We start from the raw sequence: 16,108 nt of genomic DNA, 5'->3' as shown, positions 1-16,108 counted from the left end.
CGCACGCACGCACACACACACACCAATCCAAGACAGTGACTTACTGTGAGAATTCTGCAGTTGGGTCACTGTGGCCATGAAGGGTTGCTGTGACATGTGATTTTGGGGCTGTTGCATAAGCGGCTGTTGGTGAGGACTGTGCAGTTGCTGAGAAAACTGGACTGGCTGTAAAGCTGCCAAACCTCCTGCGGTTACGCTGTTAATAACAGGGACGCTCTGGCCCTGAGATGTGCTTATACCTGAAACCATAAAACAGGGCGGACGGGGAGGGAGGGTGCGGAGGAGAGATGTGGGGTGGTGGGGGGGGGAGAGGAAGAAGGAATCAATATCTTGTACAAAAGCCTCAGGCTGAAATGTTAAATTGCCAGTTAAAATTTACATGCAATGACTGAAATTATTTTGTTCCTTTCGTGGAGAAACGACTTATTATTATTATTATTATTAATAATAATCATCCTTGCGTTTGATACAGTGCCTTTCACATCTGGTTGGACGTGTCAAAGCACTTTGCAGGATTCACTGCAAGGTGCAGCGACTGTGCATTTTGCAGGGCAGACTTGCAGGAGAGGAAAGTTCGGAGCATTACACCACCAACTTGCACTTGTATAGCATCTTTCACGCAGGAATAACAAGTCGAAGAGCTTTACCAAGACCGGATCACAAGATGGGTTCAGATGAAGAAGGCCCTTCAGCCCATCTGATCTCATCCTTCCAGAACACCCACCCAACCATCCTCCCATCACTGCATCAAGCTGCTTTGTAAATGAATTCCATTGTACTGGCCTCAACGACCCTTCCTGGCGACTTGTTGTAGTCATTGCTTAAACCTCCCGGTGTCTGGCCTGAAATTGCCCTTTACATCTCTAAGCTCGCAGTCCTCTTGTCCTAAGTCCTTGTTTTGTGGGTTTTGCCCACTCAACGTACAGTCAATTCATTTTACAGTATATTCTTTGAGGCGTCTCGAAGACGTGATAAGGCGCTATATCAAAGGCAAGGAATATTATTGTCAGTAGTACTGTCTCTGTACGAGAAAAAAAGGACTTACTTTGTGCTATCGCCATGACCCCGGAGAGGGGATTGATGATGAGATTCTGCGTTTGCTGGTGATTGTGGTGCGGCGGCTGAGACAGGCTGTGGATGTTTGTCAGGGTGCTGACGGGAGGCAGAGACCCACCTGGGGCCGTGATCTGAACGTGCAGAGAGAGAGCGAGAATGAGAGAGAAGGAAGCGTTACAACAACAAGAACAACTTGCATTTACATTGCGCCCCTCGTGCAGGATAGCGTCCCAGAGCTGTTACACGCAGCACCCAAAGGGTCAAACCATGACAGACAGACAGACAGACAGACCCGTGTGAACCAAACAAAAGCGTTAAAAAAAAAATGAAATAAATGAGCTCGTTATCAAGGCGAACATTGCCAGTGGTAAAGGATAAACAGCGTCCCGCCCAGAATCCAACTCTAGCAGGTATTCAATCAATAAATTCAACATGTTTCTTTGTCACTTTTATTGGCTATGTGTGTATGTGTGTGTGTGTGTGTTGGAGCGGTGAGTGGGGTGGGTTGGGGGAAAGGAAAGGGAGGGGAATGGGAAGGAAAACGGGAGGGGAAGGAAAAGGGTGGGTGGGGGGGTGGAGTGAAGAGAAGGGAAGAATATGTACCTTTAAAGCAAGATGAAAGTGTACAACTCAACCTTTCAGTGCTAACTCAGTCTGCGTTCCAGGCCTCCTTTGCCACAATGGCTCCTATTGTTTTGTCCTCCATTATGTATTTATTTTTATATATATATATTTTTGACTTCTCAGACTCTTATCTTATCAGCACGACAGTTACAATGGCGCAGGTGTCCTCACCATCTTGCCATCAGGTGACAACAGACCGTGGCTTGGATCCAGGTTGACTGGCGAGACTTGCTGTAGGACTGTTTGGCTGGTTACCATGGCGCTGTTGTGGTGACTGATCGCCGTGGAGGAGGAGACTTCGCTGGTACCCTGTTGACCGTACCGAACGCCTGTTAACGAGACGAATTATTAGTAATAAAAAAATATTAATAAGAATAATAAATCGGTCACTCAATCTCCGCGGCTGTTTTGTGGGAGCACTGCTGTGCGCAATTGGCTGCCGCGTTTCATCCACAAAATATACAGTCAATTCAATTTACAGTATGTCCTATTGGGACGTCTTGAAGACGTGATGAGGCGCCGTATCAAATGCAAGGATTATTATTAGTAGTAGTATTAAATTGAGAGAAAGCAAGCACCCTGAGGTCCAACCTCTCAGCCTCTGATATTATACACAGCCTTAGCTGAGAGCAAACAGAAAGAAACACACACACACACACAAAGGCGAAAGGGGACTGGTAATGTTTGATTATGTCAGTCAATGCCCTGCCTTGCTTTTTTTTTAGGAGGACCAACTGCGTTGGGCACGAAAGTAGAAGAGATAAGAACGGGCAAACCGTGACACATGCCAAACTTTTAACTGTATCGTATGGGCTAAGTGCCCGGGTGTTGAAGCCAAGTACATTTCAGCCTGCCAACCCTCAGAGGTGCAACAGTACCAAATCCATGTACCTTCCTGATCCAAAGAAGGAAAGAACTAGAATTTTAAATAGCACTTTACTGCATGGTTGAAAGGTCTCCAAGCGCTTCACAACTAATTTTGCTCTTATGTGTAGTGACTGTTTCTCTAGCCAAACATGGAAGTTGTTTGTGCCAGCAAAGCAATCCCACAAGCAGCCAAGAAGTGAGCGGCCAATTCATTTGGAGGATTGCTGATCAGGACACAGGGAGAAATCACCTTCCTTTTTCAAGCAGTGTCAAGGGATCTTTAACATCCACATGGGTCTAACGTCTTCAGACCTCGGTTTAATGTCTCATCTCGTCCAAGAGGCAACGTAAGCAACTGGTGGAACGTTCTGATAGATTGCTACTGAGATCCGATCAAAGGAAAGTGTATGTAGTCCCTGGCCTGTAGTTATCATCAATCGTGTAAAGCTGGATTGCACAATGTAAAGCAAACCCACCGTCAGCAAGTGGGCTTTCAGCCAGTCTACCTCTGCCCCCCTTCCCCCACCCCCCGCAAACTCCAACCTGAGTCCCTCTGACTTCCTCCCCCCTTGCTCGTTCAAGGCCATATCTCTTTTGACACATTCCTCGCCCCCGCCCCCCCCCCCCCCCGCCCCAAGCTTAGTTGCGGAGCCTGCACTATGAAGCACTTTGAGATGTCCTCCCGACATGAAGGGCGCTGTCTAAATGTCTAAATGTAAATTGCACTGAACTGTGTTCTATCATTGGATCACAGCCGTTTGAAAGAAACCTTTCAGTGTTGGCGAAAAACAAAGCACTGATAACAGATGGCAATTTGCCAACACAAGCAGTTCAGTCATCTGCTGGGTAAACAGCACACAACCCCGGGGGTGATGGCACCACACAACGTTTCGGTGGCCTCTGTTGTCAATGCATTTCACAGTCGTCAATCTCCAGATACTGTAAAAGCTGCACTCGGCTATAACAATAATCCTTGCATTTGATATAATTCCTTATCATGTTGTCGAGATGTCTTGAAGCGATCATGGGACATACTGTGTCTGTGTGCATAAAACGTGGCGGACAATTTGCGCACAGCAACGTTCCCCACAAACAGCCACTGAGCGAGTCACTGATTTTACTCAAACGTCTCAGCAACTGTTCCCCCAGCAACTTGGGGGATTGGTCATACACGCAACTTTTCAGTCACTCTTTTTGGTTCAAAGCTATAACGCAGACTACTTCGTGGGTTTCAAGAGGGAAGTGGACAGGCTGTAAGTTAGGGGCTTGAAGGGGTATGGGGATAGGGCAGGGCACTGTGGGATTGAATGGACGGCTTGCTCTGAGAACCGGTCCAGACTCAAATGGGCCGAATGGCCTCCTTCCACGTGATTCTTCTATGATTTTATACACTGATTTTATATGATTCTATGATTTTATACACTTTGCAATATTTGAGCAGTGGAGATATTAACAATGGAGTAGAGATTTTCGGGATTGTGAGGGAGCGGGGAGCGGGGAGGGGAGGGGAAGGGAGGGTTGTGCAGTCGCTCAGTGTCCCTGACCTTTCACTATCGCCGGACAACCAGAAAAACCCCAAACAAGAGGAGAGACGGTAACACGGGGGTGAAAAGAAAATCATACGGAGCTGAAAATACAAGTCTTTGATTTGTGGAGAACAACGATTTTCTGGTTTTGCGTGGTCACAGTAACTGATCTGACAGTCGAGTAAACCATTTAACTGGCTCCGCTGCCCGCTGCCAAACAATGGCCTGAGCCCTAGTAAAAGAGGTTTTATTTCACCACTTTGTCCCTTGTAAAACTGTCAGATGGAAGGAAGCACGTGCATGTTACACGCGGCCTCTTCGTGGTACGGTTGCACGCTGTTAGAACACACTTTGCGACAAGGTCGGGTCAGCGTATAGCACGGGTGTAGCATAGTTGCCGGCTTTCCTGCACGCTTCGCCATGACAGGAGGCGACCTCAGGGGCAGCCATTTTCTTTCAGAGCTTCCTGCTCCCCGTACGCAGGAAATGACGGCGATGGTGAAGCGGCCATTTTACAGGAAATAGCGTCAGCAGCGCTGATCGAATGCTACACGCAGATTATAACGAGGTTCTACTGTGGTTGCTCGGTGTATGGTGCGTTCCTGATAATGCAGAGTTCCGGCTTGTTCCTGTCCTCAGCTCTGTAGGGTTCATGCCAAGACTCGTAAATCAGCAAATTGGCTAAATGTCGGATTAAAAGGACCAGCGAGGAAAACAACCACCATTTTATGGAACGCTTTGCAAGTCTCACAGCCCAATAACCAAATCCCCAACTCGGATTGCTCGCCACTGGATCCCTTGGGAAACTGTCGCACGTTACGCCCCGCGGACACAGCCAGGGAGGTTGGGGAAGGGAAGGAGGGGCGAAGGCGGGAGGCGATTAGCGGCAAGAAAAGAAGAGAAAAAGGAGCAGGAATTTACAATTACTGAATAAAAATCCGGTTACATTACAGATTATGATCAAATCATTGGAACATTTTTTTGACCTCACTAGAGCAATGAGGAATTTGTTTACTAAAGCCCTACAGAGTATAGAATTCTTCACACTTCAATAACCCCATAAAACACAATAACACTCAAAGGTTAGTGTTCAACTTTACGAGCGCCTACTTTTTTCTCTCTCTCCCCGTGAGGTAAAAGGAGGCTGTGCTAAGTTTGGAGGAACAATTAACACCGGGATGTGGGTATAAAATCTCTTCCTTCAGAAATGCCGTGTCTCAGCAAACCACAAGTGGCTTGTTTCTCGCATTGTGACGTCTTGACAACGTGATAAGTCGCTATACCAAACACAGGGGTTATTTGTGAGAGCGGTTGAAAGAAAAATATGGGGAAATGTGGAACAAAAATTGAGTAAAGCTTATTTTTTTGAGGAAGAGGACAAAAGAGGAAGAAGGCTCTTCTAGCCCATTTTGATCTCATCCTTCCAGAATTCCCACTCTGGACGTCCTCCTATCGCAGCATCACGAGGGAGGAATCACAGATTAACAAAATACCCGGATGACTGGAGACTTCTTGGCTAGCACGTTTATCAATCAGTACCAGAAATAATGACACAGCCACACTGAAGAGGTTAAATTTGTTTCCCGGAGGGCTTTTGAGCTTCAATTAAATAATAATAATAATCCTTGCATTTGATATAGCGCTTTTCACGTCTTCTAGATGTCTCAAAGTGCTTCACAGAATATGCTGTAAAGTGAATTGACCGTTTATTTGTGAGCGAAACGCACAATGCGGGAAATGAAATGAAATGAAATGAAGACGTGATTTTGGTGGGACAAGAGAGAGGGAGCCAAGATTGGTTTAATCTACACGATGTTTAAACGCCCAAGGTAAATCTCAACTCAGATTATTCAAGAGGAATTCATTGCTTTTGATAAAAGAAGAGAATACCAGTGAGAATGAGTCACTGATCTTTGACGGCTCTGCGTCAACTTGTGTTTCGGTTTGGAAACCTTCAGCAGAACCTCACCTGTAGATCTGCCCCCACTGTCCATCCATGAACACCGCATGAATGAGTATCTCAAGACATGACACGTGCATGCGACTGTGAGGATGGTGGAAAGCGAACTGGATGGACCTTGTTTTTTTTTCCGTCCAGCATTTCCTATGTTCCTAAGCCCCGATTGCACACAGCGACTGGGAATCACACACCTGGCAGCTCTTCCCTCGCCCTGTCTAAACAATGGCAGCCATGGAAACCGACAAGGCTGCTACTCTCCTCGGAGAGATTTTTTTGCCACTTGCCAAGCTGTAAATTATGGTGAAAGTGTTCGAAGTGGCAATTATGAAACTCCACAAACTTCACACCCTTTAAAACAAGGGAGTTTCTCCGAGTGTCACAAGATCGCTAGATCGGTTCGGATGAAGAAGACCATTCGACCCATCTGATCTCATCTCTCCAGAACACCCGCCCTCCCATCCCCCCATCACAGCATCGAGTTGCTCTTCTACAATCCTCCAGGTAAATTGAGGATTTTGATACAGAGCCTATAACTGTTGAAACAACTCAAAACAACCTCAGGTTATTATAATCCTTGCATTTGATACAGCGCCTTATTACATCGTCGACAAATCTCACAATACTGTAAAGTGTCTATTTTGTGGGCAAAACACAGCAGCCAGTTACCAACAGCAGTGTCCCAGCCATGGCGCAAATCACCAATTTTATTTTGGGGATTGGTGGCCAGGCCACCAGGAGAGAGAACTCCCTTCTCTTTTCTAATAGCCGTGGGATCTTAAACATCCACCTGAACACACATACGAACTCGGATTAACAGCTCATCCAAAGGACAGCACATCTAACGTCCCCCAGCACTGCATTGGAGTGTCAGCTTAGACGATGTGATTCCAAGTCCTGACGTGGGGCTTGAACCCACAACTTTCTGACTCAAGAGGCGAGAGCACTACCCACCACACCAGGCTGACACACGGGGACTTTGAAATTGACTTCAAAGCAGTTCGTCTTGTATGACCTTGGTGTGTGCAAATAGGGTGGTGCCCTTGTCTTCAAATACACAGGCCTTATATTTGACATCAATTACTGTGCAGCGCTTTGAGATATTCGGAGGTTCAAGGTGCTGTGGTCAAATGCAAGGATTGCTGTTCTTAATTGTTACTTTAAGTACTTCTATTAGCCAACAAAATACATTGTCTTAACACTTCACAGTGAAATCCTGTGAAACGCTTTGATGGCGTGATAAGCTGCCGAATCAAACGCAAGGCGTGTTATTAACGGATTCACCTTTACTGCCGCGAGCCACTCGATGCTCGAAGTCGATGCAACAGGTCTCCCCCAGGTCTTGACGGGGCGTAACCCGACTTGAAATGACGAGGGTTTTAGGGGTTAAGTCAATATGTAAGGAACCTCGTATGTAGCTGACAGACTGCCAAAGGCAGGGGAGGTTGCGTCCTTGACTCCGCTGAGCGCTGTGCCTGTTTGCCTTCTCACGGGCAGTGACATCGCAGGAGATATAGCAGACGTCATTCATGGAGCAAGTCTCTGTATTGAACCTAAACCTGAAGGAATGGCATTGGGTTCCATCGCACGTTGATCACTGAATACAATGCACCGCACTGGTGCGTCAGCTCAGTCACTCACATTAAACACAATCCCTACTGAAAGGATCTGGAGCTTTAAATGGTTACTTTTCATAGCTGTTTGTGGGATATTACTGTGCGCAAAATTGCCTGTCGCGTTCGCCCGCAACACACACAAACACACAGTCACTACGCTTTCAGTAAAATTTTACTCCTCCCAACATGAAAGGCGCTATACATTAAATGCAAATGTTATTATGAACAATAATAATTATAATAGTAATTATAGGAACAATATTGACCAAAGGCAGTGCAGGCACTGGACTTATAATAATAATAATCCTTGCATTTGATAAAGCGCTTTTTACGTCTTCTCGACTTGCAGCAAGATTCCAGCCTTGCGCTAAGCGAAAACCTTTCACATCAAAACGCGGCCTTCAACACACCAATCCGTGTGTTTACTTCCTACCCAGTATCATCCCCTTCATCAGAAAACATCTTCAGGTCAGGGCAAAGGGCATAAAGGAGAAGCTGCATAAATAAGCGGGCCGGCAAGAGGCAATTCGCTTCATATTTTATGATTATTTCTCCTGTTTAATTGCCAGCCACGGAGCTGTGTATGCTCTCTATGCCAGCCATAAAATGAGTCGTTACACGACAGTCCTTCCAGTCATTGTGCAATCGTAATTTGCTCAATAAAAAAAAACCTAAAGGGCCTCCGATCAATGCCTCTTTGGCAAAATACCGAAATGGCGGTCAGAGCTATAAATTTTCCAAGGTCCTAGTTTAGAGCAACCAAGAGATGTCTCCGTGTTTCACTTCTCTGTTGGATCGATCAGCTTCAGTTCATGTGAGTGTTAACTCTTTAAAAGGCAGGGGCAACACCTACTCTTCTGGTACACTCTTTCGTGGCTGATAAAGCCCAACTACAATCAATTCTCTCGTGGGCTTATCTTCCCAATTTAGGACCAGCAGAGTTTTGCATATGTGAAGTGTAGAGGAGTTACTAGCGTTGAAATGACTAGCGTCACCTCGACCAGCGACCTGCATTGAGATCGTGCCTTTCACGTAGGAAAATGTCTCAAAGCGCTTCGCAGAGGTGGGGTGAGAATCCGAGTGGGTGAAAGGGGGAGGTCAGGGAAGAGGTGGCCGAAGGTGCAGTCAGACTTTTTAGATGGGTTTTGAGGGGAAGAGAAAGAGAGGGCGAGAGGGAGGCAAAGGCCATTAGGGAGAAAGCCCCAGAAAGCTGAGGGCAAAGAAGCCAAAAGCTCATCCATCATGGAGGGAGAATCAGGAAACAACAACAACAATTTGCATTTATATAGCATCATTCATGCTATGTATCATTCAGCGCATGTAGTTGGGCAAAATGTGAAGCAGAGAATGGGAACTGTAGGAGGTCGCACAGGTATGGTGGAGTAAGGGCATGGAGGCTGTTGGAAGTTAGGAGGATCCCAAAGCTAATCCGCCTGGGAGTAGGGAGCGAGTGGAGCACGTGGCAAGGTGGGTTTTCTGTTCCGAGTCCCTCTTCAGTGCCTCCACTGGTTGTGTGTGTGTGTTTGGCAGCTGGGTGGGAGGAGGTCAGGCTCTATAGTCAAGTAGTTTGCTGACAAGACTCATACATGGACAATGGCCACTTGGAGGTGGTGGGTAAATGGGGTGGGGGGAGAATACTGGAGGGCAACCAGTGCCTGTGGAACCGCACCCTAAAGAAAGAAGGCCAGAGCAGGAGAGGAGAGGTATGCGTATACTTGAGCGGGGAGAAAATTGGAAAAATAATTGGACACTAAAAAAAATACATTTTTTGAAAAAAAGCCCGCACAATTAAAAAAGAAAATTCAATTAAAAACAGAGGGTCAAAGTAGCTCCGGGTCGAGCAAGGAGCAGCACGGCACATACCAACGACATGAGTGTACGCTTCCCGGAACAATCAGTCTGATGTTTTATGATCCAGAAACATACACGAGTCGAACGGTAAACAGAAAGGAATGATAGAGCGCTGGAACGAGATAGACAGAACAAAAGTAAAGAGGAGAAACAGTCATAAAACTGTGAGACTGAGGCTATTTTGTCTGCATTACTGTGATACTAGTACCTAGCTAGGCTACACCTCCCACAGAGATAACCCCAGGGTGAGAAGAGAGGTAAATAGCTGTGATGTGCTTGTGGAGGACTGATGGGGTACGAGAGGGGTGGGGGGAAGGAACACTAGACAGGGTGGATCACGCAGAGGTGCGGAGGCAGAGACAATAAGCAGCGACCGATTCAATCCCTCATCCAAATGGACAAGATTCAGAAATACTACTACTACTAATAATCCTTGTGTTTGATATAGCGCCTTTTCACGTCGTTCGGATGGCTGAAGCGCTTCACAGAATATACTGTAAAGTGACTGTATATTTTGTGGACCAAATGATCGGCTCCTTAACTGCTCAGAGATCATTTCTATATAATTTCAATTCAAGCGGCTGTCAAAGATTTCCGCAGACGACTTGAAAAGAGAAGGGAGTTTCTCTCCCAGTGTCCTGGCCAACAGTTGCCCAGGCATAAAGTTGGCCATTTGCTTAATGGCTGTTTGTGGGACATTGCTGTGCACAAATTGGCTGCCAGGTTCGTCCACAAAATAATAATAATAATCCTTGCATTTGATATAGCGCTTTTCACGTCTTCTAGACGTCTCGAAACGCTTCACAGAATAGACTGTAAAGTGAATGACTGTATATTTGTGGGTGACGCACAGCAGCGTCCCACAAACAGGTGTGGATTGAAGTGACCAATTTATTANTTTTTTTCTTGAGGGATTATTATTAGGCGTGTGGAGTGTGGAAACAAAATTAAATTCAGATTTTTATTTATAAATGGTTTCAGATCTTGAATATTTCTGCAGTAAATTATAAAGGAAATATACCAGTGATATCACCTTATGTGGAGGGTTCCTGATCTCTCTAAGCTGAGGGAAAGTGAGTAGGTAAATCAAAACTACCAAATTAATTCCAATATATTACAAACTTAACTTAATTTCAGACTTACTATTTATAAATAAATATATATATATATAAAAACTTGAATACAGTCACTACACTTCCCTGTAAATCCTGTGAAGTACTTTGAGGCGTTTCAATGCTGTGATAGAGCACTATAACAAATGCAAGGTTTGTTATTATTAACAGCAACGTGTACCTAAATGTGCATACAATACATACACACACATTATTTAGTACACTTTACTTAGAATGAAGGTCTCAAAGAAGCGGGTATTTTCCGTTCTATTCGCCCCCAGTCAGACTTGTGACTGTTCTGCTTAGGGCCAGCTTTAATGCGTCGATGCTTGCATTGCTGCAAGTTATCTTGTTGCACAGCAACAATGTCGCTGGGACCTCTGGGTGAGATAACTGATTGAGGGTAAGCAGGTAGCTGTTTAAGTCAGCTGCTTGAAAAGCATTGAAAGTTGGTTTGGTGAAGCCTGGAGTGAATCTAAGTCAATTTCCAGTGCTAAGCCCATACTGGTGGGGAGGGGTTGAGAGTTGAGAGGGGATTGAGGGGTGAGGGGGTGTTGAGGGGCGAGAGGGAAAGAGCCCCTGGTGTACCAGTCAGAGGCAGGTTTCGAGCAACACGGGTCTAAACGTTAGTGTGGAAATGGGCATCCCAACAACAACAACTTGCACTTATGCAGCGCCCTCCACTCAGGACAGCGTCTCAGAGCGCTTAACAGTGGCGGAGCCTGACCCCGAGCCGGGGGGGGGAGGGAGGATCTGGCCGTAAGCGTGGGGTCGAAGAGGAAAGTTTTCAGGCAGGACTTGAAAGAGGGGAGAGGGTGGGGGGGCAAGGTGGAGGGATTGAGGGAGAGTGTACCAGAGTTTTAGGGCAGAGTAGCTGAAAGCGCGACTTCCCATGGTGGGGCGGGGGCATGGGGGACGAGCAGGAGGCCGGCGCCAGCCGAGCAGAGGCGCCGGGTGGTGGATTGGGGAAGGGCGCGATACAAATGCAAGTTGTCGTTTGTTCGTTGCTGTCGAAAGTGTTGTGACATTTTGGAAGCGAAAGGCACAAGCAGCACAGGGTACAATATAATGGCTATAAAAATAGCACGTAAAATAGGGAGAAGAGGAAGAAGAGAACAGGGATAATTTTTTTTAGGGAGAAAAGATTTATTATGACGGCAGTAAAGTTACCGGTATCGTCAAACTTTTTGTTTTGCTTTAACACTGCAATTTGTTTCAGCGTCAACAAAGCAGAAAACGTTCAAAAAAACGACCAGCTTGGGACGGTGGGGAGGGGGGAGAGAGAGAGATTAGAATTCCCTGGACCTGTCTGAGTTTTTGAAAGCACGTACAGAGGCAGTTTTGTTTAGCAACCGACCGCGAAACTCCTAACAAGTGGACACAATGATAAAGCAAGAGCACAGGACGGGTCAACAAAAACACTTGGGTTTTGTCTGCACCCAACAGATATTCACGGAAACGATAACAGACGTCAATTCAGACTTCGAATGGTGATAACATCATGTTTTTCCATTAAATGAATCACTCCCAGCCCGAGCTACTCAGCGGACAGTTTCAGAATGAGGCCCTGACTCAAGGTTAGTCAACATTTTTTGACAACTCTGTTATCAACTAAACTTTTGGTCAATAAACGAGAGGCTGGTCTCGTTGATTAGGAGCACTCTGGTTACCAAATCAGGAAAATCCAACAGCTTCGTGTGTTGAATCCCCCTCGGAGTTTGCTCGCCAATACACCTTGTTCTGCGGTCAGGAAAGGGGCAAATGGTCTGGGACAGGGAATGGTTTATAGAATCTTAGAATCTTACAGCGCAGAAGGAGGCCATTCGGACCATCTCGTCCCACTCCCCGCTCTCACCCCAACACCCCATAGCCCTGCAATTTTTCCTTTTCAAACATCTTACAGCACTGGCAGCGATTTTGTCTCAAGAGAACGACAATGAAGCTGCAAGTGTGAAGGGGCCCCTGGACGTTAGTCCACAGGAAGAGAGCAGCTCTCCATGACAATATGCTGCATGAAGGGTACTCTATAAAGTTGTTGTTGTTGTTGTTGTTATTGAACGTTACCACACAGAAATAGGCCATTTGATTCTCCCCCCTGGTGTTTTGCTCCACATCCCATGGTCCAAATCTATTTTGTGCTGGCCTCCTGCACCCTTGAATATCCCTTCTCCTCAATATTCCCTATAAAAAGAACGTTCGCACTCCACCTCAACTATGGTTTGTGGCAGAGGATTCCACAATCCGAGCCAAGACATTTACTTTTCTAACATTCTCCCCACCTGCCCCCTCCCCCGCCCAAACCCCCCTCCCGTTCAATATGTTTCGGGACCATCTTAAATATGTGCCCTCCAGTCACTGATTGGAGGCTCCTAAGTCTAACTGAGAATGGCTGAGAAATTCCACTTAAGTCAGCGAAGGGGGAGAGTTGACCTTTGATCTGATCTCCTGAGGAGCAGTCAACCAGTTAAGTCCCTTCAGATAATTTTTCCTCCCCCTCAGCACCTAAAATTCAACTTGCTTTCAAAAGAACACAGCCTGGTTCGGTTGATAGCACTTGCGCCTCTGAGCCATAAGGTTGCCGGTTGAAAGCCCCCCCACGTCAGGACTTTGAGCTCACTCGGTCTAGGGTGGGCTGATGCTCCAGTGCTAGGGGTGCTCTGCATTGTTGGGAGGTGCTGTCCTTTGGATGAGATGTTATGTTTGTTAGGTAAAGGTGGGGCAAACGCAGGTAATTGGAGTTGAGGTACAGATCAGCCATGATCTAATAGAACGGAGGAAGAGGCTCGAGAGGCTGAATGGCCTACTCTTGTTCCTACGTTCTTATGTACCACAATCTATGCAACCGGTTCTTCACAGTTAATCATACTGTCACAATTTAAATTAGTCTTTCCTACCAGCCAGCTGCCTCATAACTACGAGCTTGGGGTGGGTGGGTTTAGAGAGTGGGGGGGAAGGGATTGGAATTGCATTTGATTAATGCAAGGCCATTTAAGCCTGTGCTAAGTGAGTGCATGAAGCTGACTGGATGTGTCAATTTGAGCCTGGGAAATTTACAGATAACAGGTGCGGGCGAAATTGATGGGAGTTAAAAATGTTTTCATGGCATTGGAACCCAAATTCGTATTCTGTCATTGGTGTGATGACCTGATAAGGCCACTGAGTTCCCCCCACCCTTTCTCCCATTAAAGTATAATACTTCAATTCTTTCCACTCTCGGCTACCGTCACTGTGTAAATAGCAATGCTTCAGACACTGCTGTCGAATTGTGAAATAACTCAATAAAAAAACAACTGATTGTGATCGCAGACCTATTTTCTACAAATCCACAGGTTTCTACAGTAACAATAATCTAGACAGGATCTATCATTCCCTCTGGAATGTATAGCACACCAATTCGGACACAGCAATGCCCCACAAATAGCCCTGACAATAGTGACCCAGTTATGTAACTGTTGGCCAAATCACAAGGAGAAACTTCCTTCTGATATTAGATAGTGTTATGGGATTTTTAACTTCCACCTCAAGGGGCAAACAGGAACTCAGTTTTACATCTGCTCCTGAAGGACGGCACCTCCTCTCCGAGAAAGAGGCCATTCGGCCCATCGAGTCCGCGCAACATGAAAGATCCCATGGCACTATTGGGAAAGCGAAGGGCCTGGCTGACTAATCCTCAAAATTAATTGGCCGCATGTGAGCTCAAACTCTAGGTGTAGCTCTTGAAACCACAATCTTCTGACTCAGTGGCAAGAGAGCTAAGCAACTGACCCAGGCTGACTTGACACCCGCTCAGCCAGGCTAGCACCTGATTTATCACTTGTGTCGTCGAGAGGAAAATTAAAACTTTCAAATGAGAGAAATTTCCATACTGCTGAAACATTAATTACCCTCCATGTTGACGTGCTAACATGCAACACTGCTGACAATCACCCCCATTGTGCTTCATTTTGTGTAAACGTATTTCCAAGTTTGGTGGAAATTGGAAATTGCAACCATTACGATTTGGCAGTCAAAATGTACATAATTGCCATCTAATCCACCCTCACGCATGCTCTCTCACACTCACATACAATGCAAATTCACACAACTTGTACACTTATAAAAACCCCCAGTCATGTAGGATAAATGTCTCGAAGTCCTTTAGAACGACAATAAGGAGCATAGAACGGTGGGGCGGGGGTGTGGTTGGGAGAGAGGAAGGAGAATTACATTTAAGGTCACAAGAAAACAAACGGGGAGCGTTAAAACAATCCTGCATCTCAGACAAGAAACAGTTAACGTGTTCCATTTTTTCAAAACTGGAAGTCTTACGCCATTTTTATTGTCTTGTTTGCGTCAGGTTAGTCGTTTGGCAAGGTCGTCGATAAGGTCATGTCTCCATTGAATTGAGGCAGTCAGATTTTATTTAAACAGAGGAGGAGGAGGAGAAGATACCCAACGAAAACAGGACTCAATTAAGTCCACCTTGTTTTGCTGCAAACCTTTCGTTTTAAAATTTTAGGTCAATTGCTCTGGGGTAACCAGAAAGTTAGATGGTGACTGAAAATGATCTTTTTATTGACTGAACTGGAGAGCACGAAAGAAGGACAGGCATCACCTGCCCTTGGTTCCTAGTCATATACATTGACTCTCTCCCTCTCTCGCTTCTTTAAAGGTCCATCTCGAGACCTACCTCTTTGACCATGTCATCTTTCCCTTTCCCCCACCCCTGCTGCCCCCTCCCCCCCCCACCCCAGACCATTAAGCGCCTCGGGACGTCCTCCCGACGTGAAAGGCGCTGTATAAACGTAAATTTGTATTGTGCATGTCTCAGTGGTTAGTTTGGCTGGTAAACTTCTCCACACGCACACACACACAAAAATAGGTCACTACAGAGACTTTTCTGAGCCTCGGAACCACAATGCTGGGTTTTGTTTCGTGACGGACAGGGGCAATTAGTCATTCAATTCAATCTTTTAGTCTAAAACAGTGGGTAACCGGAAGGAGTGGCAGTCACCCTCTGCTTCTTGGCTCTTGAGCAACAGTAAGGCTCTTTTGTTGAACTTTCGACCCTCTCCCCCCCTCTACCCCCAAAATAGCCTGACCTTTGAACAGCCTGTTTGGTCTTGTTAAGCAAGCAGATAAACGCGCCGGCAGGAATTTACCTGAATTTATAGTTAATGCAAATTTCTGCACAGGCATGTCTTATCAATCCCATTTTTTGGACCCCGATAGCTGGCGGTATGCAAAGCAAATACAGCCAGACGAACGCCAATGAAAGGTTGCTGCGCTCCCGTTGAAACAGGAGTGAAGACGCAGGTCTCCGATTCCTTGGGGCTAGCCGTGTTTCGGGAACGCCCGATATCGGAAAGGTTTACACTGGCGTGGTTTGCATTTCGGGATCGCTGGAAATTAGCTCCCGGTGTGGAGGAGGGGCAGTGAGTTAATAAACGTCAGTCAGTTTCCCAAACAGCATTCCCATCCAGAACCAGACTCGTGCTATTTTCCTTCATTTTATACTTT

General features: G+C 46.1%; 1 protein-coding gene across 3 annotated transcripts in view; it reads right to left on the bottom strand.

Annotated features, from left to right (window-relative positions):
• Positions 1–16,108, bottom strand: part of hnf1ba (HNF1 homeobox Ba) — a 40,425-nt gene that overhangs the window by 5,895 nt on the left and 18,422 nt on the right. For all 3 annotated transcript variants that reach the window (XM_042338458.1, XM_042338459.1, XM_042338457.1), the window contains 3 exons: positions 1,852–2,009; positions 1,046–1,187; positions 45–239 (listed from right to left, as the gene is read on the bottom strand). In XM_042338458.1, coding sequence (XP_042194392.1) covers positions 45–239; positions 1,046–1,187; positions 1,852–2,009 — 495 coding nt within the window. The remainder of the gene's footprint in view (positions 1–44; positions 240–1,045; positions 1,188–1,851; positions 2,010–16,108) is intronic.

This window comes from Callorhinchus milii, unplaced genomic scaffold (assembly GCF_018977255.1).
Source record: "Callorhinchus milii isolate IMCB2004 unplaced genomic scaffold, IMCB_Cmil_1.0 Scaffold10, whole genome shotgun sequence".
NCBI classification, from domain to species: Eukaryota; Metazoa; Chordata; class Chondrichthyes; order Chimaeriformes; family Callorhinchidae; genus Callorhinchus; species Callorhinchus milii.
The sequence above is the reverse complement of the archived record's forward strand: the minus strand, read 5'-3'. Positions and strand labels throughout refer to the sequence as shown.